At 53.8% G+C, this 26789-nt stretch overlaps 1 protein-coding gene across 1 annotated transcript in view; it reads right to left on the reverse strand.

The window, feature by feature from the left end:
* Positions 1 to 2476: 2476 nt before the first annotated feature.
* The window catches only part of ARHGAP8 (Rho GTPase activating protein 8), a 35996-nt gene continuing 11683 nt past the window's right edge, over positions 2477 to 26789 (reverse strand). The window contains exons 3-11 of the mRNA XM_012801271.2: positions 25712 to 25843; positions 21621 to 21707; positions 17269 to 17367; positions 14762 to 14872; positions 11019 to 11092; positions 8003 to 8080; positions 7314 to 7442; positions 4317 to 4420; positions 2477 to 2841 (exon numbers count right to left, since the gene is read on the reverse strand). Of these exons, the coding sequence (XP_012656725.1) occupies positions 2530 to 2841; positions 4317 to 4420; positions 7314 to 7442; positions 8003 to 8080; positions 11019 to 11092; positions 14762 to 14872; positions 17269 to 17367; positions 21621 to 21707; positions 25712 to 25843 (1126 nt within the window). The 3' untranslated portion in view covers positions 2477 to 2529. The remainder of the gene's footprint in view (positions 2842 to 4316; positions 4421 to 7313; positions 7443 to 8002; positions 8081 to 11018; positions 11093 to 14761; positions 14873 to 17268; positions 17368 to 21620; positions 21708 to 25711; positions 25844 to 26789) is intronic.

Below are 26789 nucleotides of genomic sequence, written 5' to 3' on the forward strand. Positions count from 1 at the left end.
AAACTTACCCAAGTCTCACACCCAACCTCGGGACAGAAAGCCTTGCTGTGCCTTCCAACTTTTAACTCCCCCTCCTGGACTAAGACTTGCCAGGGGTCCCCTGGCTGTTAGTCTCTGCTGAAGCGGGGTGCCCAGCCTTGCCCCTCTGGTGGCGGTAGCCTGGCTCCTCAGGGTAGATGGACTGCTGGGTCTGCTGCAGACTTGATGCCCGGACAGGATTCAGTCATCCATTGTGGATGTCAGTTACAAGTTCTGGGCAGCCTGCCTAATCTCTGGAGTCACTTAAAATCTCTGTCGTTACTGCAGAAGTGAATGTTTGGACAATTTATTCTGTGTTCCCTGTCAATAGAGACGCCCTGGAGTCCTCATTTCGGCATCGAGTTTCATTGTTTTAAGCTGAATCGCGCCAATGTGCTCCCAACACATTATCACCGTAATCGCTTTCTTTTGCTGTGGAAATGATCGGGAAATTGTGCTTTGATACAAGGAAAGGGTGACAAGGCCATGCAGTGCTAAGCTAGGATTCCACAATTATCGTTTGTAAAAGGGGAATAGTTATCAAAGAAGCCGCAGGAGAACATCTCGGGGCCACCTCTCAGAGTCAGAAAATTTGAAACATATATTTCACAGACGTACATTTCGCTGTAAACCTCTCTGCATAATGCATGAGATTCGATTTAATGTCATTGTTAATTCTGGTGCTCACAATGGTGCACTCTTAAGGGAGCCATCATTTTTATTTCAGTTTTTTTTTTTTTTTTTTTTTTCTGGCAACAGAAATCTGAGGCCGTTTTAGGGTTGCTCTGAATTATGTGAGCACAGATGCCTTCCTGGGGCGGGGGTACAGATGCTTGGCACTGTCAAGAGGCTGTGGCGGGGGAGACAGGCAGCCGAGGGTCCTGGGAGCCCACTCGGGCCAGGCCTGGGCTTTCTGTGCCTGGCTGTGGTGGGTCAGAGCTGGAGAGTTGTGTCTTAAAAAGAAATAATGAATGCGTGAATGAAAAGGAGGCTTTGCAGCAGAATAGAAATGAAACCATTTTGATTTTCAAGATCAGTTTTAATCAATTTGCAAGACGTACAAAAGAACTACTCTGGCCTGGGTTGGCTGGGAGCGACAGAAAGCTAGAAAGATCAGAAACAGCAGAGAGCGTATGAAGGAGGGGTGGGAAGGGAAACGTGAATGGAGGAACGGGGAAGACGGAGACAGACCTGGGACCAGATGCTCGGAGGAAGAGCTGGGGGAAGAGTCCAGAATACAGCATGAGGGCAGCAGGCCCCAGCGGCTCCTCTGAAAGCCCAGGGCTCGGGGCTGGCACCCTCACAGTCTTGCCCCAGAGGCCTGGGACAGTGAGGGCATGAGCTGTGGTCCCCCAGCTGGGTGGGGGCTGGTGCTTCTCAATGACATCCTGGGCCTCTAGCCTCTGTGCACTGCAGGGACATGTACAAACCAGTCCCCTCTGCGTAGGGCAACTTGCTGCTGCCTCAGAGCTGCACCCAGCAGGCCTTACAGCACTGCAGAGCGAAGGGCCGTCTGGGAGGAACAAAACCTACTTGAACTCAGAGATCTATGTGGCTGTGGTGCAATCAAGAAGTGTCCAGGGCACCGTGTGGCAGCAGATTAATCTTCCATGTCCTCACTGGTTGTCACTCATCTGTGTTCACCTGGGAAACAGGCACAGAGGTCAGATGTGCTTGGCGTCATGGCACAGGAATGCACCAGACCTTGTGGTTTCAGGGCTGTTGGCAGAGCTGGAAGGGAGCCTGCCCACAGTACAGGTGGGAACCCCGAGGCCCAGGAGCCTCGCCATGGCTCCCACAGCCCCGGGGAGCAGTGGGTTGCACAAGTCTGAAGCCCGGCTCTGCTGCTCGCCAGCTCCGTGACTCTGGGCCTCTGGGTCTTGTCTGTAGCTAGGAATGAGAATATCAGAGGAAGGACACACAGACGCATTCCTTGTCCCCATGTGAGTGAACCCCCTTCCAAAGGCTGAAAGAACTGCCCAGCAGACCCATGGGCTCGTGGGCAGTAATAAGTAGCTGTTGTTTCCAGTTGCTGGTTTGAGTGGTTTGCTACACGGTGTTGCAGCAGCAGGTGACAGGTATAAGGCCTTGGCCCATATATTCCCATTTTTAGCTACGCCACGTTGGATTATGATCCAAAAGAATCATTCTAGCCAGGGCATGGTGGCTCACACCCATAATCCTTCAGACTTCGCAGGTCTGAGGCAAGATTGCTCGAGCCCAGGAGTTTGAGGGTAGCAAGCTGATTCCATCACTGTACTCCATTCTGGGCAACAGATTGAGAGCAAGACCCTGGCTCCAAAATAAATAAATAAATAATCTATCTTGATAGATACATTATCTTATCCCAGCCCACAGGTCAGAAACAGTGGAGAAGGGCCCAAGAATCTAAAGCGTGAAATTTTCACTAGAAGGTTCTGAGTTTGTTTAATGCCTGGTTATTTTCACAGATGGCAAGTTTATAAAAGACGCCGTGCACAGGTGATCAACTTCAGTGGCACATTTCTGGCTCTAGAGGTGTCTCCTGGCTGCTTTCAGGGGCCTCTGAGGCAGGATGGGCGTGGCACGACCTGTGGCTTGCCTGTGTGCGGGGAGGGGGCTGCCCTGCCTGCTTGCCTCCGTGGTGCCCACGGTGTGCTCCCGGGGGACCTCTTGGGCACTGAAGATCTTTTCGTAGTACTCAATCAGCAGTTCAGTGAACAGGTTCAGGGGCACAAGGGCACTCAGGGAGGACACTCCCTGGGACGGCCAGATTAGGTTCAGTCCAAAGACACAGGCCAGGTTGGAGCTGTTCATTTTGTTGAAAATGCTCTCCTGGGACACCTGGAACAGACCACATGCGACTGGGTGAGTGAAGCCAAAGGCAGCCGAGGGCTGGCATCACCTCCTACACCCCAGGAGAGACTAGTGCAGGGAGAAGAGCACTGGACTGGGAGCCAGCGGCCCGTACTGCCTCAGTTTCCCTATCTGTAAAGGGAAGGGCTTGGCCTCACTATGCTGGGGGTCCCTCTGGCTCTCACCTCTGTGACCTCCCTTCTGGGTTTCCTCAACACCCCACTGCCCCCTCTTCTATACAGTGAGCTCAGAGTCATGGCCTGTAGCACAGCTGGCTCGAGCCCAGAGACCCCTCTGACCTCCCCACTGTGATTGCTGGACTAGGCATGATGGAGACCAGCCAGCATGTGGGGATGGTTGGGAGGAGAGACAGAGCAGAAAGGGCTCCCTGCCCGTCTCAGCCAACAGCTCCAGCACCTCCAGGAAGTGCGATTCACTGCTCACTATTTTTTTTTAAGGTGGGTGGGGTCTTGCTTAGTGCCAGGCTGGCCTCAGACTTCTGGCCTCGGGTGACCCTCCCACCTTGGCCTGTAAAGTAGCTGGGACAATAGGCTTGAGCTATTGTGCTTGGCTTTATTCCTCCTCCTCTTACAGTGAGGAAACTGAGGCCCAGAGGGCACAGAAGACTTGCCCGACGTTCTGTGGTCAGCCAGTGGCAGGGGGCCACACAGGCCATCTGTGGGCATGGCCTGTTCTCGCCTCCCTACCAGATCCTCACTGGGAGGACCTGAGAGTCAGAACCAGGGATGATGCTGAGCTGCGAGGGCCAGGGGTGAGCAGGGAGCTGGGGGACAGGCGGTGCAGCTGGGTGTTGCCGCCCAGTTACCAGCACTTATCAGCCCACCCCACCAGCCCTTCAGGTGTGCACCAGCTAAGTGAACCACAGGCTACCCTCCTCTTCAGCCTCTGTTAGGGAACATGGCCTTGCTGACACCTTGATTTTGGACTTCTGGCCTCTAGAACAGTGAGATGGTAAATTTCCATTGTTTTAAGTCACTGAGCTTGTGGGCCTTTGTCCTGGCAGCCACAGGAATCTAACACACATGGCGATGTGCACCTCCCACCGGACCCTAATATACCTGGCAATGGGGCGCCTCCCATGGGAATGTCTGCTCAGCCAACCATACATCAGGACACAGCCCCCACTCCCAGAGACTCAGCCCAAGCAGGTGGCTCAGGAGCAGAGGACCCCCATAAAGAAGGTCACTGACAAAGAGAGGGATAGCCAGGCACGGGAACAGGCAGAGGCATGGGTGGCCCTGCCTGGCAGACAGGGCGTGGGGTGATCCTAGAAGCGTTGGTCCTATCCAGGCCTTGGATGGATTCTCTGGTAGCAAGGGAATGGCATCTCAGGCAGAAGGGGGGTTGTGACCCCAGACCCAAGACAGGCAGGACATGGGTTGGTGCAGGCACTGCCATGGACAGGAGGAGCCTCCAGGGCCAGGCATGGAGCCCAGACTCACCGTGTGCAGGAAGCCCATGAGGTAGCTGAGGACTATGTAGTTGTGCTCTGGGAGGCCCCGCAGGATCTGACGGCAGCAGGTGACACGCAGGCTGCTTTCCACACCTGCAATGGCACCAGACTCCTCTCTTAGGTGGCCTGAGGGCAGCACCACGCCCTCCCCCAGGAGAAGGGCACAGGTGTGGGGAAAACTCCAGGGACAGACTGTCCCATGGTCAGGTCTGGGGCCCCCATTTCCCAGCCCCATGGCTGTTCTCAGCAAACCCTCAGCTTCTGCCAACTCCATTCCTGCTCTTTACAGCTGGCAGAGTAACTAGGATCTCCCAGGAAGCTGGGAAAGCCTATAAACAGGAGTGAGATCAGCCTGCAGGTCAAAATGGGCACATTGCCTGTTTTTGTTAATAAAGTTTTATTGGAACACAGCTACAGCTAATTTGTTTGCATAATGTCTGTGGCTGTTTTTGTGTTACTACAGCAGAGTTGAATCGTTTCAATAGAGGCTATACTTACGGCCCACAAAGCCTAAAATATTTACTATTGGGCCCTTTACAAAAAGTTTGCAACCCTGCTGTAGACTACCTGTTTACAATTCTCAGACCCTGTTGCTCTTGGGGTGGTGGCCTACCCTCCAGGGGTCTGGTAACTGTCCCACGCACTGAGACCCACAGTATTGCTTATAACCACAACCTCCATTTGAGTTCTGCAACCTTCAAATCAAACCCCACCAATCAATAAGTTCTCACCAATCCCCTGCTGCAGACGTGTGTGTGCACACATATGTACACACATCCACACCCATGTAAACTGTACCATCCAGTGGTAACACTGGTGAACATTCTGTGTGCTTGACAAACTCACAGTAGAGACACAAAATTCCCTGCTGTGAAAATTCTTGCTGGCTTTTTAATAATAGCTATCATTTTATTAAAAACAAAGCTGTTCTTTGTAATAGGACACAGGTTATATTAACAAGGGTATGACTGGAGTGTTCTATTTAGGAATATGCACAGAATCAACATGACCAGAAATGTTTAAGAAACTAAGGCCGGGCTTGGCGCCTGTAGCTCAGCAACTAGGGTACCGGCCACATACACTGGAGTTGTAGGTTCGAACCCAGTCTGGGCCTGCCAAACAACAATGACATCTACAACCAAAAAGCAGCCAGGTATTGTAGCAGGCGCCTGTAGTCCCAGCTACTTGGGAGGCTGAGGCAAGAGAATCACTTGGACCCAAGAGTTTGAGGTTGCTATGAGCTGTGACGCTATGGCACCCTACCGAGGGCAACTAGTGAGACTGTCTCAAAAAATAAAAATTAGAAAAAATAAAGAAACTAAGGCTGAGTTTAAAGAGCCAAACAAAGGCCCTGGAAACCAACCAGCCTGCTCCCTGTCTGCCTCTTATCAGGTCTTGACTGGAAGGAACGGTAAATTCTCCAGGAAGCACCAAGCTTCCTCAGGAAGGAACCTACAGAGGCTGAAGGGGCAAATGAAATCTGGAAATTTCTCTTTAGGACAGAGCCTATCACATTCAGGTTGGTGGGACTGTTGTCCATCCTGCCTGCTTATCCATCCCTACACTGGGCCAGGCCATTGGGTGGACAGGCCCCTGATCTGCATCCACTGGGTAACTGCCTCTGTGCGTGTGACTAGCTCTGTCTCTGTGCGACCCACCGGGCTCTGAACTCCCCCAGGCGTGCCACCCACCAGCCAAAGTAAGCCCCCGATGTTGGTCATGACCATCTGGTCTGTGGGATGGTCACTTCTCCCATCTCAGAGGGGGCCTGGCCCTCAGGTACTTGCGAGAAACTGGTGAGTAGAGGGGTGTAAATTTTCCTTGGAGTTTGGGGTCCTGTAGCCTTGAGGGGTGGCCACCGGCATGAAATCAGTCCCCAGCCCCCTGACCTCCTCCAAGGTGTGACTCAAAGCCCCAACCCTCTGTGGGCAATGCCTGTGGCTCAGTGAGTAGGGCCCAGCCCCCCAGCCAAATTGCAACAGCAAAAAAATAACTGGGTCTCCCCAGCTACTCGGGAGGCTGAAGCAAGAGAATGCCTAAGGCCAAGAGCTGGAGGTTGCTGTGAGCTGTGACACTATGGCACTCTACTGAGGGCACTAGACTAAGACACTTGTCTCTTAAAAAAAAAAAAGCCCCAATCCTCTAACTATGTAATTTGTCCTTCCGGAATGGTTCCTTCCTGAGTCATCCACAGAGGTCACCTCCCAGGGCCTAGGACAAAAGCCAGGCGCTCTCTGGGTGAAGGTGACTCTGACTGCACAGCAGGGAAGAAACCCAATCTCAGGCTGGAGACCATCTTTAAGGGATCCTACCCAGCTTGGGAGCGAGCAGCAAAGCAGGTCCCACTTTGCACTCACGGTGCTCCAAGAAGGGAGGGGCTGGAGGCAGCCGCCTTTAAGAGTGATGCTGTCTGGCTGCACAAGGCCTGAGCGGTTTCCTGGTCTGGTGAGGCATCCCCGGACTTTTGAGGTGCCGTGGCTGAGTTATGAGTAATCTGAGCCACAGACACACGGAGCTGTTGACCGACTGGATCAGGGTTGGGGGTCGTTCTGTGCCATCACACTCTGCCCCTGTCATGCGGCTTGGCACTCCACACTCCTGGGAGAAATGTCGGCAGCCCTTCTCTAGATGAGAGTGCTGAGGTGGGGGCTGCTCTGAGCAGCACAGGGAGGGGGTACAGGCAGGACTCCAGCCACAATCATGTGCCCCAAATCCAGAGATGCCCTCCACCACCCTGCCTCCCAGCCAGCTGCACCCCAGGGTCTAGCCAGGACACCCTGACCCTACCTCCCCTGTCCTTGGACTGTGTGGCCAGGCTGTGCATGGTAGGGCAGACCTAAAGGCCCCCCTCTTGTCCCGCAGTGCCAGATGGTGACAGGATGATGCTGGGGAGATGCCGCCTTAGCCATCTAGGCCTGGGTGGGGCCAACAGCTTGGGGACAATGTCTGAGGACCACCCCCACCCCACCCACCGGAGGGTGCGTACTGGTGATCCCAAGGATCTGCTCGTAGGCCTCAAAGGTCAGCAGTGGTTGGGGCAGCTCTCGCAGGAAGGCCTTCAGGATCACAGCAGGGATGTGGATGTCCCCATAGTCATCAAAGTTCACGGGCTTCCCTGCACAAAAAACACAGCACAGCTGAGCTCTGGACTCTGGCCCAAGGCACAAAGGCTGGAGGAGAACTGGTGGTGAGACCCTGATGCTGGAGTCATGTGTCCCCTCGCCGGAAACCCCGGGTCATGCTTGGTGGAGGCTGGAAAGGTAGTCACAGTCTCTGCGGTGTGGTTATTTCCTGACTAGGACATGGGTTCCCAGGTCCAGCTTTGGCTGTTACTGTCTCAGTGACCAGCATGGACAACAGTGGCCCGCAGGCCTGGGACGGGACAGCTGACAGCTCCCCCCACTCAGGCTGGATGGGGACACATGATCCATGCAGGATCGTCAGCCAGGCACAGCTCATTAGCCAGGCTCTGTTAGCGTCAGAGCTATGTGTCCTCAGCTCAGGGCCAGTGTGTAGGCAGAGGCCCCACTCTGGATGACAGGGTGCTCCCAGTGGCTCCTAGGCAGCTGAGCCTTCCCCAGAGGGTGTGGCAGGTTGGGGTCAGGGGCTAAGCTGCCTCTGAGGAGGGGGCCAGGTGGGAGGCTCAGGGTGGGGGGCTCTGAGGGCCATGCTCACCTTGGTTGAAAAGCTTCTGGATCTCACGGACCATCTGGACGCTGGCCGATCTCCGGAACAGGCCCTCAGCTCGGAGTCCTGCAGGGAGAAGAGCCTCCAGGCGTCTCACGGGTTCTAGCACATTGGGCTTCCAGAATGTTCTGTGACTTCCTCTGCCCACACCCTGGCCCTCCTGTGGCAGGAGGGCATGCTGTCCTGCCCAGTGAGGTCTCCCCATCCCTCACTCCCACCTTCACCCCTCAGATCCCCGTGTTCTGCAGCTTGGAAAGGGGCTCTGCCTCCCACCAGCTTTGTGACCTCAGAGAAAGCACTCAGCCTCTCTGAGCCCAGCTGCCTCATCTGTCTACAGAGTAAGGCCAAGGGCTCTGTCTCCAAGGGCTGCAGAGAGGACTGGTCAGTGCCTGGCACCCAGGAGCCACACACATGCCACTTCCCACAAGAACTAAACTATCCAGTGCCATAGCCACCAGCTGCAGGTGGGGATTTAAGTTTGACTTTAATTAAAATGAAAATGAAAAATCCATCCAGGCAATCACACAAGCCACATATGAAGGGCTCTATTGGGCCACTGCCACAGGGGGTAGCGGGATGGAGAAGAATCCCAAGTTCTGCTGGACACCATTGATGAGAGTTGATTGTATCAAAGCAGAAATTTGCTTCAGTTGGCAGTTTACAAAGGGGATTTTCAGCTCTTACAACTGGCTCATGAAAGTGGCTCATAAGTCTCTTCATTTTTTAAGCCAGGGTGGGGGGTGTTTGTCCCTCCCTGGCTGACTCTCTTCCATCCTCTTAAGCAGGCATCCTCAAGCTGCCGCCCACCTAGGACATTTATCTGGCTTGCCAGGTGTTTTTGCCGCCGCTGCCTGTCCTGCTTAGCAGCCGACTTGTCCTAGGGCCCGCAGTCCGGCCCTCCAATGGTCTGAGGGACAGTGAACTGGCCTTCTATTTAAAAAGTTTGAGGACCCCTGCTCTTAGGGCTCAGTTCAGCCATCACAGGCAGAATTCTGAGGTGATTCCCAGATCCCTGGCCCCTGGGGGACCAGAGGACCCACCACTTGGAGTTTCCCAGGTATTCAGGCACTAACCTAGGTACTGTAGAGAAGGGGATCTATAGACAGAGTTCAGGTCTAAGCCAGGGACCTTAAGATACAGAGGTAACCTTGGGTGGACCTGACCTAATCAGGAGCTTTCAAAGGTTCTTCCAGGGGACAGAGATTCCCAGCACAGGGCAGGGTTCCCGCAAGCAGTGCTGTTGGTGGGTGGGACTCAGAGCCTCTGGCTGCTAGCTGAGGCCCCTAGCTGGCATCCATGGAGAAGCAGGGACCTCAAAACTACATCAGCAGGCCGGGTGCAGTGGCTCATAAGGCAAGTAGTCTGCTTGAGCTCAAGAGTTCAAGACAAGCCTGAGCAAAGGTGAGACCTTGTCTCTACAAAAATAGAAAAAATAGCTGGGCATAGTGGTGGGTGCTTATAGTAGCAGCTACTTGGGAGGCTGAGGCAGGAGGATCACCTGAGCCAAAGAGATTGAAATTGCTGTGAGTTGTGATGCCATGACACTCTACCCAGGGCATAGAGTGAGATTTTGAAAAAAACAAAACTGTAACAGCAAAGAGCAGGATTGGCCAGCGATCTGAAGACATAGACTCGTCTCCTGGTGACAAGAGTGTGAACTCCCAGAGGGCAGGGACAGTGAGGATCCCTGTGAATACATGTCTAATTCATGTATGCATTCAACAAATACTAGGTTCCTACAGTGGACTGTGGACTGTATTACTTATTTTGAGATAGTCTTAGGCTGTCACCCTGTGTAGAGTGCCACGGTGTCATAACTCACAGCAACCTCAAACTTCTGGGTTCCAGCAATGCTCTTGCCTCAGCCTCCTGAGTAGCTGGGACTATAGGCCCTGCCCCACCACCACCAGATCCAGCTTGTTTTTCTATTTTGAGTAGAGATGGGGTCTCATTCTTGCTCAGGCTGGTCTCACACTCTTGAGCTAAAGCAATCCACCTGTCTTGGCCTCCTAGAGTGCTGGGATTACAGGTGTGAGCCACTGTGCCAGCCTATTTTTTTAAATAATAAATTGTGTCAAAAAAGAGAGATTCCTTTTCACAATTTCTGATATCTGGTCATTAGGCACTATCTGAAATACGGAATGAGAAATCCTTCCCCTCCTGTCTGGTTTAAGTAGAAACAGTTCAAAAACAATCACAGATCTCCCAGGCTGAGAGAACATTTCATGATCAGAACACACCATCCCGGGCAGCTCCTGTGGCTCAGAGGAATGGGGTGCTGGCCCCATATGCTGGAGGTGGCGGGTTCAAACCCAGCCTCGCCAAAAAATAAAAACTGCAAAAATAAATAAATAAATATAAAATAAACAAAAGAACACACCATCCCCAGGGCACATGGGTATCAGATCATAGGGCCCCAGTCAGAGGCCCACACATCCCCTCTGCAGCGTCCTGGCTAGAGGTCACCTCCCTGGGAACCATCTTCCTCCCATGAGAGTAAAAGCAGCCTCCATGCACCTTCCCTGTGGACCTAAGTTCCGACCTCAGGAATCTTGGAGAGGCCACAAAGCTTACCCTTTCCAAGTCCCTGACCTCGCCGTCCCCATTGGCATCTACAAAGCCAAGTTCATCATGCCAGAGTTGCGACCACTAAGGAGGGCTCCCTGCAGACACGCACTGTGTGACGTGCTTCACTCACATCGTCTCACAGGCCTCAGAAGCTCTGTTATTAACCCCACTGGACAGATAAGTGAAGGGGGAGTGGAGAGGGTAGGAACTGGCCAAGGTCACACAGCTAGCACATGGTGGACCCAGGATGCAAACCCAGAGTCCAGACCTGGTGCCTCAGTGCTCAAGCCCTCTCCCTTCCTGGTCACACCCCCGGACAGGACCGAGCTCCTCCGAGTCCCTGACCCGTGGGGCACCCAGGATCCGAGACAGACCTCCCTGGGAGGAGCATCAGCAGCCGTCGTGCCTCCTGGCTGGAGCCGACTTGCTGTCTCACCTTTCTCTGTCAGGTAAGTCACTGTGGATCTCAGCACAGGAGGGATGAGTTCTCCATCATTTTTGTCTTTGAGGCTGAGAGAGAAGAGAAAGCAACAGTTTTTACCTGGGCGTGGGGAGCATGATCAGCAAAGGCTCTGGCCCCCTCTGTACTCCAGTGGAGAGAAAGGACCAAGGAGCAGTTCAGGGTGACAGAGATGTAGCCTTGGCCCTCAGGAAGTAGGAAATCTGTGGGCCAAAAGAGAGGCCAAAATAATAAAAAGGATAGCACAGCATCTGAGAACTCCATCAGTGGGCTACACGTTATGCAGGGAAGACCAGGGGCTGGGGAGGGCCTTAGAGCTGGGTTTTGAGGGATGAGTAGGAGTCTGCCAGAGACTAAAAAGAGAAGGACGTTCCTAACATGGACATGCACAGGGCAAGGGTCAGGGTTTGGCTGTCAGAACGGAACCTGGAGCTCTGGATTGGACACTGATTCAATTAGAAAACATACTTGACAAAAACCCAGTATGTTACCTCAGACGGGCTAACACCCTGCCGCTTACTGTGCTATTTTGAGAAAGAAATTCATATAAAGAAAGGCAGTTCTACTTCACAGGTTTTTCTCTTTCCTCCTCTGCTGAATTTTCTCTAGAGCATATTTGAGAGGAAACAAGGCTCTGAAGTCAGACACCTGGTTTAAATCCTGTTCTGCCACGTTCTGGCTGAAGAGATTTTTAGGGAGAATCTGAAACAGTCTTTGGCCTACGGCTAATTTAGCGCCACCAGGAAGGGGCATCCCCTTCTGAGGGCTCCATCCTATGCCTCGGCGGTTATGAAGTCTTTCCACTCTAGCCGGGGGGGGGGGATGGCTTAGCCTTCCCAGCCCTGGGCAAGCCCTGGAAACTTTTCATGTCTTCTCCCGTGTGAATAGTGAGGTCAGTGCTCAGCCAAACTCTTGCGGGGACCTTCCGCAGACCTCAGAGTTCCATCTTCATGCAGTCCCTCCTCTCTGGAGCTCTGCCTCACAGATGCTAGCCACTGTGGCCTCCGAACTTCGTGGCCTCAGCTCTGTGAGACTGCTGGGGTCTGCGAGGCGGCTTCTCTGCTCTGCGCTTTAATGTTATCCTGAGGTTTACAGAGGAATCAAACACTTGGACCATGTAAACGGCTAAGACTTCACAAGCAGCAGCGACAAGGCCATGACACGTCCTGATCTCAGAGTGTCATCTGGCTCCACAGTGGTTTCTCTTTTGCTATGAACTCATCTTCAGGGTGCTGAGCAACAGTCCAGTTCCCCAAAGTACCAGGAGGTCCAGCGCTGCCCGCGGGAGGTCCTGTGGCTGCAGGAATGTGGACTCCCCTGCCCTACTCCCTCCACAACTTGAGGGGGGTGGCCTGGGGCCCAAGCAGAGGGTATCCCTGGGGCGGGGGAGTGTGGCAGACCAATCTCCCAGAATTCCCCAAAGCTGTGGGCTCTTTGCCTCTTCTCTGCCTCCCCCAAAGCCAGGAAGACCTGCCCTAGTCCCAGCCCTGCCTGCCCACCCTAGGAGCTGGGTCACCTCATCCTCTCCAGCCTCAGTTTCTCCATTTGGAAAGTAGAGATGCCAGTGACCTCTCTCTCCAGGCTCTGCAGATATTAGCAATGAGGAATGTAAAGGCTTTGTTAGGTCACACGCTAATGAGCGGTACAGATGATTATAATAAACTCATTTCAGCTGGTGCTAAACAACCTTCCCCAGCCAGGTACAGGGGTGGGGGGCATCCATTCCACAGATGTAAAACAGACCCAGCTGGGCTTCAAGAACTAGCCCAGGGTCACACAGCAGGAGCCCCTGGGAAGTGACTGGTCCTGGAGAGACCCACCTGAGGGCCAATGAGCCTCTGGGCTAGGACCGGCTGCTAAGGTCCTTTGGCCTACTTCTCAGTCTTGTTTTGTTTTTCAAAAGCAGAATTTCAGGGCAGGAGGCCTTTCAAATCAGGGAGCCCACCCTCCCTGCCTTCTCCACAGGCAGAGGAGAAAACCCAGGTCCTAAAAGGGCCCCGCCCAGAGCCACAGCGCTCCCAGCCAAGCACAAGCTAGTTCCCCGCCTGTGCATTTTAAGAACACCTGCCTCTCACTGGTGCCTCCTGTGCCAGCCAGAGAATGGGGCCCCTGGCGTGAAATTGCTGTTCTTCAGAGAGCAGAAACCCACAATTTGGATTTCTCCTCCCCTGCCCATCCCCTACTCGCTGGCTTGGAGAGAGTCAGTGCAGAGAATAACAATTACCGGGAAACTCAGGATGCAGATGTGTGTGTTTCCTGGCTGGAGGGGTGGGGGGTGGGGATGTCCTGGGCAGTGGAGAATTCTATCACACTCCACTGCTGCCCTGAAAATGTGTACAAGTCAGGGTCAGGTCTCAGCAAGGACGCAGGGACTGTATTAAACTCACACTCTGAACTAAAGCTCCAAGGTACACCCTGGGAGGGAGGCACTTGGGCCCCGAGCGTGCTCTGTTGTCAGCATGTACTCTGTGGCCAGGGGGTCCCACCTGGCTCTTGGACAGCCCTCCGCCTGTCTGAGGCACTGGGGATTTTGTCAGCATATAATTCTTGTACCCCTCCCTTGGGAGATGGGCTTAGAGTAACTCAGAGCACGTCCTTTCCCTAGGTTTGCATGCGAGGAATACACAAATAAGGAGGGATTCTGGCTTTTTAAAAACAGCAGGGATGGGAGGGAGGAATGGCAATGGAATTACAGCAAGGATGGGGAGCGCTGGGGCACCCAGGCCTTCCCGGGCGCTGAGATGGGCAGGCACCTTCTGAACACCACACACCCCTCCCAAATTCTGAATGGGGAGACTGCAGCTTGCATCACTGACTTGCAAAGTTCTCAGCCAGTCAGCCAGCGAGGTCCTAGGCACTGACAGAACAGGGCAGTGCATGTGAACGATCACAGTGACGACTGTGCACTGGGGCCTACTGTGTGCCACAGATACTGCGCCCGGTCACTGCATCATCGTGCGCCTGTTTATAGAGGATAAAACTGAGGCTCAGAAAGGCAAATTATTTTATTTGGAGCCACACAGTTTAGGGTTTCAAATTTAAATGTGACTCTGAAGTCCTTTTTGTACTTAGTTTCAAAAGGAACAGACCAAAACCCTGTACTGTGAGTTGGGGGGGTTGGTGTGAGGCCAGGGGTGCTGGGAGGTGACAGGTGGCAACAAGGATTCAGAGCGCTGCAGTGCTCTACTGGCATGGCTGGCCCTCCTGAGAGGCAGGTGGGCAGTAAGAAACTGCTTGGTATCACCACTAGGGACTGCCCCAAAGCTCTACGAGGGTAGAGGTCCTGGCAAGTGAGGCTGGGACACAGCTCTTAACCAGAGCCCCAGGAAGGCCAGGTCCCCACCCAGAGGCTAATTGGGAAGAGCAGGATCGAAAAACCTGGCTCACTGACAGCCATGTGGTCCCAGAGGCCAGAGACGAGCTGGTCCCAAGCACAGAGAAAACCAGACTTGAAAGGCAGTCATCATTTTCTCTTCCCCGGTCCAGACAAATCCTGGGCTCTGGAAAACACCAGAAGGTGAGAGGGCTGCACAGTCCTGTGTGCTAATAAGCAGTTGATCCCCTACACAGGCACAGAGCAGTGAATGATGGAGTCCTGCTCCCTTCTCCCTGCAGGGCAAGTTGGCCACCAGAGGCAAAGCTCTGGGGAAAGCATCCCTGGACACAGAAGCGCCCCATAACTCCAGGGAAAGGCACAGGCCCTGTCCCGGTGCACTTACTATTGCAGGCTGACTCCAAACTGCTGGGTGGGCAGTGGTGGCCTCGGCGGTGGTGTCTTGATAGAGAGTGGTGGCCGACCCTGGTGCAGGCTCTGCAGCTTCTCATCATACCTGTGGACACAGCAGGAGCTCGACTCTCACCTGGCAGAGGACCCTCAAGCCACAGAGGCCCCTTCTAGGTGCTGGTGGGGACCGGGTGTCTCCCAGACATCTGTGGGACACCTGAGCGTCTCATCACCACTGGGTCACTCGCACACACACAAACATTCACATCCCTTCACATCCGAGGCTGTGGGGTATTCACACAAAAGGCAGGACACACACCCTCAACCCCTGTCAAATGCCCAATCTCTCCTGCCAACCACTGGCCACAGCGGCCCCACGCTGACCAGCAAAGCAGGCAGCCATCACCTGGTCTCCTGAGTTACTACTTTATGCTGAGAGCTGTCTCACAAGGCTGAAGGGACCCTGGCTCTTTTGCTCATCACCGCATCCCTGGCACTAGAACAGGGCTTGCTACATAGTAGGTGATCAGGTCATGTATCTGTTGACCGAGTGAATAGAACCGGGATTGACCAGGTGAATGTGAGGAGGATGAACTCTGAAGGGGCAGCTCAGCGCCCGCAGGTGAACAAAGGTTCGCACAGCATTTGGCAATTTCCCAGATACTGTATGTCCTCCCAGTTTTCCTTCCTTCTGGCAAGTGTGTACTGAGGCCCCATTGTGTGCCAGGCACTGTGGATGCAGTAGTGACCCAGCCATGGCACGGCGGGGAACGCGCTGATGTGAGCCAGCAGCTCACAAGCAGGGCAGTCGTGACACCAGCCGTGCCGTGGGAACACAGATGCAGTCAAGTGGGCTGGCTGGGACGTAGGGAAGGCCACAGAGAGGGCACTCCCAGCCAAGCCAAGTGGGATTCTTACGTCCACCTTATAGATCAGGAAACTGCAGCTTGTCAGAGTCTGGTGTCGTGCCCCAGGTAACAAGCTGGGACTACAGCCTGGATTCAGGACCTGAAGCCCCTGCCCTGCCTCGATCCTAGTGGGTCTCAGACTCTGGTGCTCACAGCACCCAGCTAGGGAGCATATCGTGGGGGGAGGTCTAGATTCGTGGCACCCCAAGTGTCAGGATTCACTGTGTCCTCTGATTCTGCTGCGGGATCCATGGTGCACCCCCAGAGGCCCTGCTGTTGGCTGAGTTCAGAAGCTCCCACTAATGCCCAACCCACGCCCCTCTCCTAACCTCACCCCCAACACCCAGGACCCTGCACCCTTGGTGTCACCGCCACCCACATATTCCAGAGGCCCCAGACTGCACACGGTGATGCCACCCACTTCATCCTCAAACCCAGATTTCTTATCTCTTTCCCATGAAAGAGGCTGCCCCTGGCCACCCTAGTGCTGCCTGGGTTCTTGCCAAAGCCCACGGCAGACCGGGGTTCCCTTGTCATCCTCCTATGGCCTCTGGGCCTAGGCCACACTCCTCTGCTGGGCTCTGGGAACTCCATGGCCCAAGGTGACCTCCAGCTTCATGTCCCCCACCCTCTGCCTGATCACGTGGGCTGCCTTACAACTTCCAAAAGTTCACTCATACTTTCCCCACAAATGTTTGCAATGAGGGCTCCCCTCTGCGGGAAGTGTCCTCCCCCGGCCTCCTGATCTAGCCAAGTGACCCTTTGAAACTCACTTTTAGTCACCTCCTCCTGGAAGCCTTCCCAGATTCTACTACTTCCCCTCCACATGCCCCAGTCCTTTCCCCAGCTGGGTTCAGTGCCTCCTCTGGCTCCCACTAACATGAGTGTCCCGAGGGCAGGGACTGTTCTCCCTAGACATCTCTGTATCCCCAGCACCTGGCATGTGGCTCAGCATCCAAAGGCCACCAGCCTCCCCTGCACACACCTTGTTGAGGGGCCTGCTGCTTCAGAGAAGCCCCTAAGAGGGAGATGCCAAAGGGCAGAGGAAGACACCAAAAGGCAGAGGGAGTTGGGGTTGAGGGGTTGCAGCCGGGGGCAGGGGGGTGCTGACACGCCTTCCTGGGCTGCGCTGGGCCTGCCTGGTCCTGCTGCGTTTACGCCTCCTGGCAGACACGCCAATTACGCTTTCAGTACCCAGCAGGCAGGTTGTTTTCCAGAGCACCTGCCCGTCCCTGGGAACATTTCATTCTGTACATGGCATTATCTACACGCCCAAGAAATTCTCCTAATTCTCTGCTCAAAAGCAAAATTGGTGAATGCTGAGACGCAGCGGTCACATGACAGACTATTTTTCAGATGAGGTTTGCAGGGATGGTAAGGAAAACCTCCAGTCCTGTACATGAGCTGCCCGGGCTCGATTCTCGGGGTCTATGGCCAGCCTCTTTCATGCAGATCGTTGCTGATGCCACAGATTTTTGAGCCAAATCCAGCCTAGCACACTGGGAAATTAGCCTTCCACATGAGTGGGAGTCCCTGAGGCCTCTGAGGCTGGATTTACCCCACACCTCCCGGGACGGGACCTCAGGGTACTCACCGCAGCACCTCGGGGGGGATCAGCAGCTGGTCGCATTTGAGGTGTTCCTGGAGCTCACTCAAGTAGTTGAAGTAGGTGACTTTTTTCCCAAACTTGTGACTAAGAAAACAGAAGCAAGAGAACAACCAAAAAAAAAAAAAAAAAAAAGGCCAATTAAGTGGTAGCAGAGAGATGGGGGCTGCAGGGAGGAGGAGATGTCGGCAACTGCTACCTGAGGACTAATGTGGGCATTTCTCTTATTAGGAAAAGGTAGATACTGACACAAGTGAAACCTGAAATGACAGCAATAGCACATGGCAGATCTTTGACACACAGAACACTCTGGAGTCTCATCTGCATGAAAACAAACATCTCCCTCCAATTTGAATGTGGCCTGAATTTGCCCAGATGCAGGAGGTGGCAGCTGAGCTCCAGGGAGAAGGGCTCGGAGGATGAAGGCCCCAGCTCCCTGCAGCTGCACCACCTGTGGTCTTGGGGCCCGGTAATGGCTTCACATTTGGCCTTGTCACGCTTGGCCTGTGACAAGTGTCCTTGAGGGCAGGGACCAAAGACCCTCCAGGTTTGTCTCCACACAGTGTCTCTCTGGAGACCCAAAGAGTGCAAGCATAGCCACAAGGCCAGGCGAGCCCTGGCGGGATCTCGCAACTCTGTCTTCCCCCTCCTTGAACCTGGGACAGTTCCTGCCACCATTCAGGGCCTTGCTCCCCCATGAAATCCAGGGTCCTCCCTCCCAAGTGAGACTATATGCATGGACTGGTCCTCCGCCTGACACCTGGCAGACTGGTGACCAGTGACACTCCTGGAGACTGTCCTTGTTCTTGGTGAGGCTCAACACCAAAATGAGGGTCATGACTGGACAAGCGAGCGTGCAGCTGTCCAGAGCCATCCCCCATGGCCCTTCAGGGCCATCCGGGTTTCTGTTATGTTCTTAGACTGGCATTATTTCCTCATTATATCTATTTAAAGTGTACAACTATTAATGTGGGTAAAAAATTGTATGTTTACCAGAGAAGGAAGGTTACATATTCAGCAAAACCAAAGATATTTTATGTTACTTTTATGACAATTTGCAAGTCTTAATATAAGTATTCACATGTTTTCAGTGTTGCTTGCATTGTCAAATTAAAATAATCCAAATTACTTTTGCAAAAACAAAAATGCAGTTAGGAGGATCAAATGGGGCAGCGGAAGTAAAACACTTGACCCAGCACCAGCCCCCTAGCCCCAGGAGTCCCTCCCTGGGCGAGTTTTATGAGGGACCAGCACCAGGACCCCAAGGAAGCTGCCGTGCACACGGGCTCCTCCTAGTGGACGAGGGTTGATGCAGCCCCGGGACCTGGACCCACAGTCACCCACCCAGTGGCTTTCACCAGTCTCTACCCTTCTAGGACTAAACCAAGAAAGCACCTGGGCTGAGGCTGAGGCTGCAGGAGCCACCAGTGTGGTGTACCCTTCACTCAAGGGACAAGTGGAGGGAGAAGGGCCTGCCTAAGCTCTAGGACTCCTGGCCCCTCAGGGAACAGGCTAGTTAGGGTCCTGCAGGGATGTCTCCCTCCCCCACCTGCTCATTTGGGATGGTCTGGCCTTCACCCCAAGGGAGCCAGATCTTCTCTCAGGGCTGCCAATGTCCACGTGATGGGCAAGAGGAGCCCAAGAAGCCTTGCCATTCTGCAGGGACTCTCCATGGGCACAGAAGCACAGCTCAGACTCGCCTGAGGCCTCAGATGCCTCCTATCCACACAGGAGCCCCCTCGCTGTTCCCTCTGCAGTCTGTCCAGCCTCCCCACCCCCAGCATGCTGGGCTCTTGGGGCAGAGGCAGGCAGGGCCCTCAGCTTCCCTCTCCCATCCAGGGAAGGGCGTTGGGACCAGTTCACCTGGGGGTCCCATCGCAGTGTGCAGCAGAGTCACTGCCCTGCCTGCAGGGCAGAGCCAGGAGATCTGGGCTGGTCCCAAGGGCTCTCCTTTGTGTGGGCACTGGAGAAGGGCAGAGCTCTTCCTCTTTCTCCATTTTGGTATGAAGACTCCTGGGCTCAGAGAGATCACATGGCTGCCTGAGGCCACACAGCCAACAGGCAACAGAGCTGAGTCCAGGTTCAGAGCCCCTGACTCGGATTCCTTTGGTACCATCCTAGCACCTGCTGTGTCCAGGCCTGAGGTAGGATGAGGGTGGAGCCACACAGGTTCAAGTCAGAATCTCAGCTCAGGTCCTTACTGGCTACATGACCTGGGCTAAGCTGCTTAACCTCTTAGAGCTTCTTTGAAAGAGGGAAAATGTGATTGACTTCATAGGATTGTTTTGGGGTACCTGACACATAAGATATAATAATCTAATTGATCACAAAAGGATAACAAGAAAAATTTTTAAAGACAATACTAGCAGCTAATTTTGAGCATTTTCCAGTGCCTGGCAGGCCCTGTTCTAAATCCTCTCCAGTGTTAAGTCAGCGAATGGGGAAACTGAGGCAGAGTGGAGTTGCCTGTCTTGCCCAGGCAATGATGGTTAGGGGCAGAGCAGGTCCCCGAGGGAGCCGGCTCCAGAGCCCCCACATCATCCGGACTGCCATGTGGCAAATGGAACAGCAAGAGCAGGTGAATTTTTTCTAAGAAAATCTTTAGTAGAGATTTCCAGGACTCTAAGAGCTGATCTAGTGTGAGTGACTGACAGGCACATATGATACCAGGGTGTTAGTCCTGGTTACACATAACTCAACACCCCACCCCCCAATAGGTGTGCAATGTTGGCAAGTAGGGAGGGAATTCTAGTAAAACGAAATGCACTCATTGGCCATAAAACTCTCCCCTTAGACACATGGGTGCTGTCTCCAGCTGCGGCTTCAGGATCTCTCCCAGGGGAGCCTCTCGGGGGCTCCTCTCGGGGGGTCCCATCTCTGAAATGAAGGTATTGGCAGCGGTAGGGAAGGAAAGGCTCGGACACACCTCACAGAGCGGCTCCGGATCACCCCAGGGACTGACGTTTGCCAACATGCCCGAGTGCCAGGTACAGTGACAGACCCAGAGGCAGGGCGAGGTGGCCACTCAGACTTAGGGAGGTGGTGGGGGGTGGGGTGGGGAGACAGGCAGGTGCTGAATCCTGAGCTCCCCACACGCAGAGTACCACACTCACCTCCCCTCAGGTGGCTGTGGGGCTGAGGAAGAGAAGTGTGCCGGCAATGGCCTCAGAGCCACTGTGCTCAAGTGCTCCTCCCCAGGGAACCCTCCCAGGGCCCTCCGGCCCCCCTCACAGAGGTGACCTCCTCATCTGAGAATCTGAACTTCCTGCACGCACACCTGGGCACATCTGGACTTAGCCGCCACGCAGGCACCACCTGACCGTGCAGCTAGGTGCACACAGTGCCTGAAGCACAAGGCCAAGGAGGAAGGAAAGAAAAGGTGTCAGGGTGACGGTGGCAGAGCCTCTGAGGCCTCCCCGTCCCCTTGAGGCAGAAATTGTCCAGCAGGAAAGACCTAAACGTAGAGGAAGCTAGCTGAGGTCTCCACTTTTGGGGGCTGTGGCTTCGTCTCTTTAGACCATTTACTTGGGTGGCTGTGCAGTGAAGGGTTAACTCAGCATCACGGGTGTCCACACCACCACATTTCCAAGGGGGGTCCAGCCTCCACCTGCTCCTGGACGGAGCCTCTCAGCCCTTGGACACCTTGAGACTGTGCTCATACACACTTGAGGCCACGGCCACACGATAATTTATGTCACCAGTGTGACGAGTGTGGGACCTCAGGCTGTACAGGATAGGAGAGGCTGGAGACGGAGCTGCTGAGGTCAGCTGTTAGGTGCTCCATGCCTGTGTGACTGACCCCCAGTAGAAACCCCAGACAGGAGGGTCAGGTGAGCCTAGCTTCTCTGCTGCACAGGCACTGCTGCTGGGGACTCCAGTACTGTCTGTGGGACCCCGGGAGGGGGCAGCTGGATGCCCGGCCTATACTCTGAGCTCTGCCCAAATGTACCTTTTACCTCTGATGAGTGTAGCCTGTGTCATTTCTCTGGGACAGACCCCAACAGTGAGAAAAACAGCTTTTCTGAGCCCTGTGCATCCTTCTAACATAATGCGGGTGACTGTGTTCTGTGGGTGCTCAGGCCAAGGGGGGGGACCTTAAAAGCCACATGCAAACCTCACAGGTGTCTGGGGCCGGTGCTCTCATTAAGGACCCTCAGTAGGTCATGGTGTGTGACCCAGGCAGCCTGTGAACCACAGCAGACCCTCAGACCCTCAGGGTGGGGCGTGCCAGGACACACAGACACCCCTGAGACAGGATCTCCTGGAACTTGGACAGGTCCCACTGACACTGTGGACCAAGAGTCCCACCCCAACAAGGTCCTGACCCAGAATAACTGTACCTGATGAGGGGCTTGAAGATGTTCCACAGGACCTTGATGAAGCTGCTGGGGTGGACCACGTAGAGGGCCTTCAAGTTTTTCTTGTATCTGAGAAGGGAATGCGAGTGGATTTGGGCCACTAGACTGGGAGATTCACCTCAACCTGGGTCTCCACAGAGCAGTCGCCTCAAATGGGAGTCTCAGGATATTTCCTTTCTCCTCAGGGTCAATTTAAGGGATTTAAACAAAAACTAGGAACAGTTCAAAAAACCCAGGCCCCTTGCCCACCACCACTTTACGCTCTGCAGTGCACACAAGTATATACATCATATCCACCTGGGGGACACCCATTCAAAGGCGGCTACTGTCCATCTCTTCCTGACTCTTTCTAGTGACATCACAACAGTAGCTTCAAACTGGCCAGGTGGTAGGATTTACACCCACAGAAATATGCAAATGTTTTAGGCCACCCCCATGCCACCTGAGAGCTGGTTGCTAACACAGCACACCACCCAGCCAGGGTGAGCACAAAGGTGAGGAGTGACAGAGGCTTGGTGAGACACGCTCTGCCCAGACGGCACAGGAGGGGCGTGGACCGCAGCCCAAGTGGAGCAGCCCAACAGGCATGCACGCTGGACAGGGAAGGAGTCACACCATGGAGAAGGGGGTCACAGAGAGGGTGAGCCTGTGGCATGGGGACGGACGGGCATCGGCGTGGACTCAGCCCCCTACGTGGAGGGGAGAAGGACAGGTGGAAACGTGCAGGCTAATGTGATGGGTGTCTAATGAACGGGTGTCAGAAGCCGCAGACACTCCTGCAGTCTCGATCTCAGCCCACTGAAAGGAGCCAGGGCTCCCTGGAAAGTAGTGGATTCCTGAGCTGGGACAAGAAAAATGTAAGATGAGCTCAGAGCACCTTGTGCCAAAAAGCAGAGGAAATGCTTGGGGAGCAAAGGGGACACGTCAACGCACAAGCCTGCAGGGATGCCACGAGGGCAAATTTGGACAATGTGATCATTCAAATAATGATAGTAATGGATTATAAACTACTGGATAAAATAGGAAGTCACATGCCCATATTGATTGATATACATGGGCAAGGAGAGGAGCAGCTCTCACCTACAGTAAGATGCCCACAATAACTGAAATCACCATTTGGTGGCCCTCGTAGAAATAATTAAGCAAAGAAACAGCAGAAAAGGTTAAAACTAGCTCGTACAATTTTGATTAAGAGCAGGATATTTATATAGTCTCAAAGTATCTCTCCAAGAAATGCTACTTAATTCTTTTTAAAAAGGCTCTCAGTGCAGGGCAGAGGGAGGCCGGCAGGCACTTCCAGTTGTCCGAGAGCCCTGAAGGCAGCTGCCATGAAGTCCACGCTGAGACTGAGGTGCAGGTGGCTTTCACTGGGTGCCACCCGAGGCAGGAGCCCCTCCTGGAAGAGGGTCATGAACACTTGTGTGTGAACTAGTTTACCTTCAAAAGGAATGACCCAGCAGGATGGTCCAGAGGGTGAGAAGCCAACAGAGGAGAGAACAGGAAAGAAAAGACACCTGATGGGGGTAGCAGTGGCAGACTGAAAACCCGCACTGCACAAATCCCGTCTGATCAGACCTGGAGCTCCACTTGCATACCTCCAGTGACGGGGAACTCACCACCCCACAGACACTCCACTGTCGGGCGGCTTTGACACTGAGAGTATCCCTGCTTTTTGCTCCCACTGAGACAAAATCTGTAACCCTATTCCTACCTTCATCCCTATCCTCCTTGGGGACTGGGCGAGTCACAACAGAACAAGTCTGGCCCCTTCCAGTTGACAAGTCGAAGCCCACGCCCTTCCTCCCACCACTGCCTGGTCTCCGAGTCCCCTCAGGCCCAGTGTCCCTGTTACCTTTTGCCTTGGCCCTGTTGGCAACATCAATTCTAACTCCTCAGCTAAATTTTAGACACCTGCTGCTGGCACACCTTGCCTAAGTTTTAAGGACTTCTCTTGCTTCCTCCCAAAGGGAAGTTACCCATTACCAAACTGAAGCACCGCCAGCAGGCCCCTCCCACGCCCAAGAAAGGAAGGGTACCCACCAGGCTGAGCTTCTCTGGGCTGATTCTGGCAGCTGAGAAGTGGGGTGGTACCTGAGGGAATCTGGGTGCATCTTCACTTGCCACACGGGGAGAGCAAATGGCAAACCCTGACCTGCTCCAGGTCAAGAGAGGGCTCCTGTGCACCTCCTGGGCCAGGGGTTTTCCCTGACAGGGTCACATTAAACACGGCATGTGCTTCTCCTCCAGGACCTGTCACGGCTTCCCTACACCAAGCCCAGCATCCTTAGCACACCTCCCTCCTTTGCCACCTCCCTCCATAGCTCCCCACCTGAACCCTCCACCCCTCCCACTGTGCCGAAGCCCACATTGCTCTTTCTTGCATCTGGCCACTCCTTCAGAGATCACCACCTTACGACACCCTGCCCATCACTCTACAGAAAGCTCAAAGGCTACCTCCTTCATGCAGCCTCTTGGATTACCCAGATGGGAGCTTGCTACTTACTGCTGGCTCACTCCTCCTTCCTCCTAACCAACATTTACTGCAAATCTACCACATGCGGACCCTTTCCTATCCATGAGCGATTCAGAGATAGGCCAAGGGCCAGTCTGGTGCAAGAGGCAGACCCATCTATGGACGTGCAGGTACTAGGAGTGGCATCTGCTCAGGGACAGTGAGGCTACGGAGGAGCCAGCACCTCTTCCGGGCTGTTAATTCTGGGACAACCCAGAAGGGCTTCCTGGAAGAGAAAGGATTGAACTGGGGCTCAGGAGTCTCTGGCTCATTCAGATGTCTAATAAATGACTGCAAAATGCACCAACAGATCTTTCTCTAGGACATGAACAGGGAACCAAGAAATCCCTCCTACCGATAATGATAGCAAGACCCAAACAAGGGAGGACTCTGGGACAGTCAGGGTCTGCCTCCCACTGTCCCACCTGCTCAGATGTCTGTAAGGAAGACTTTGAAGGAGACCCAGAGGACTCTCGGATATCCACATTAATGCCCATGGTGCAGCCTTTCACACACACTGCCCAGTTGACAGTCACTCAGGACGCTCTCAGGAAAGATCGGCCATCTCCAGGCCACAGCTGAGTGGTGAGCAGCATGGGCTGGGAGAGGGAGGTGGGGCCTGGGGTGGGGCCTGCCCTGCTGTGCACAAGCTGAGTGACCAGGGAAAGTGACTTGCTCTCTGGGGCCTGTGTCCCTATCTACAAAATGGGGCTGCCTGCCTCACTGACACAAGGCACCAGTAAGCCCCTTGCTCTGATGACCATGCACTGTGTAAGCAGAAAGGGCTTTCAGTGAAGAAATCATCATGTGGTTGTTTCTTGACAACTATTCACTAGACGGGGGTGGCAGTGGGTATACAGGTCAAATCCAGCCTGCTGCTGGCTTCTATACAGCTTGGAAGCTGAAGACGGTTTTTATATTTTTAAGTAGTTGAAAAAAATCAAAAGAATACTATTTCAGTGGAGATGGTGGCTCATGCCTGTGATCCCAGCACTTTGTGGGGTCAGGTGGGAGGATTACTTGAGGCCAGGTGTTCAAGACCAGCCTGGGCAACACAGCAAGACCCCATCTCTACAAAAAATAAAAATCTTAGCTGGGTGTGCTGGCATACACCTGTAGTCGCAGCTACTCTGGAGGATCACTGAGCCCAGGAGTTACAGTGAGCTATAATGAGGCCACTGCATACCAGCCTGGGTGACAGAGTCAGATCCTGTCTCCAAAAAAAACCCCACAAAGACTACTATTTCACGACATGTGAAATTGACACAAAATTCACATTTCAACATTTATAAATAAAGTTTTACTGGAACATGGTCCCACAGAGTTTAGTCATTGCCACAGAACAGATGGCCTGAAAAGCTGAAGGGTTGACTGACCCTTTAAGAATGGTGCTGACCCCACTCTAGAGGAGAGGAGCTCCTGCACTTACCCCTCCCCCCAGCCCACCTGGGCCGTCCCCTACCTAGTGCCCCTAGTGGCCCAATGCCTCCTCCCACCACTGCATGCACCCCACCCCCATGTGGCCTGCCCGCCCTGTCCCCAGAGGCTCACAGACACACACTTCCTGTCAAACTCCTTGTACGCGCTCTGGAGCCAGCCCAGGGACGGCTTGTTCTGGCTGTTCAGACTGTAGTGGAAGTAGACAATGGTGTAGTCGTTCTCCACGTACTGGTCCAGGGTGTACTTCAAATATCTGGGGACAAGACACAAGATTCAGTTACGAAAATCACCCACTTATCATTGAAACCAAACATGCTTCCCTATAACAGAAGCTGTCATCACCAGTGGGTGATGCACTGGGCCATGCAGGGTAACAGCCGGGGCCACACACAGACTCTATATGCCAGGGTCCCACTCCTTGGTGGATGTCCGCTGAGGCTCAGAGGTGTTAAGTAACTTACCTGAGGTCACACGGCTGGCAAGTGGGTGTGGTAGCCTGAAACATGGCCCCTGAATAAATGCTTATATCAAATCTCTGGATCCTGCAAGTCTGACCTTATTAGGGTAAAAAGGTCTTTGCAGATTTAATTAAATTAAGAGCCTCGAGAGAAGAAGCTTATCCTGGATTATCCAGGTGGACCCTAAATGCAATCACATGTCTCTTTAAAGGACAGACATAAAGAGAAGTCACAGAGGGGAGGAGGCAGAGAGTGACACTGCCACTGGCCAGGAAGGCTGAGGCTCACCCTTGACCTCAGGAGGACTCCAGGTGAGAAAGTCTCCATCTGGAGGGAGCACAGCCCTGCTGACACCCTGATTGTGATTTCTAGTCTCCAGAATGTGAGAGAATAAATTCCTAGGCATTGTTATAGGAGCCCCCGGAAGCTGGCGCAGAGGGGGAGCTGGGATTTGACCCCAGGCCTCTCTGACAGCACAGCCTGTGCTGTCAAGCCCAATACCACAGGCCCTTCCCCTGATGCTCCCAGAACTGCCTCAGGAGAAAAGCCCAGCAGCCTCTGCCCACCTGCAGGTGCTCAGCCCACCTTGCACCCCCCAGCACAAAACCCTGCACAGAAGGACACTAGCATCTCCTTTTCTCATTTGATTTCTAAACAACAGAACTCCCTGTCAAGAGCCCAAACCATCTGAACTACAGGCCTTATATATATATATATATATTTTTTTTTTTTTTTTTTTGA

The sequence above is a fragment of the Otolemur garnettii genome, unplaced genomic scaffold (assembly GCF_000181295.1).
Source record: "Otolemur garnettii isolate 467f Iridium unplaced genomic scaffold, OtoGar3 scaffold00007, whole genome shotgun sequence".
Lineage (NCBI taxonomy): Eukaryota > Metazoa > Chordata > Mammalia > Primates > Galagidae > Otolemur > Otolemur garnettii.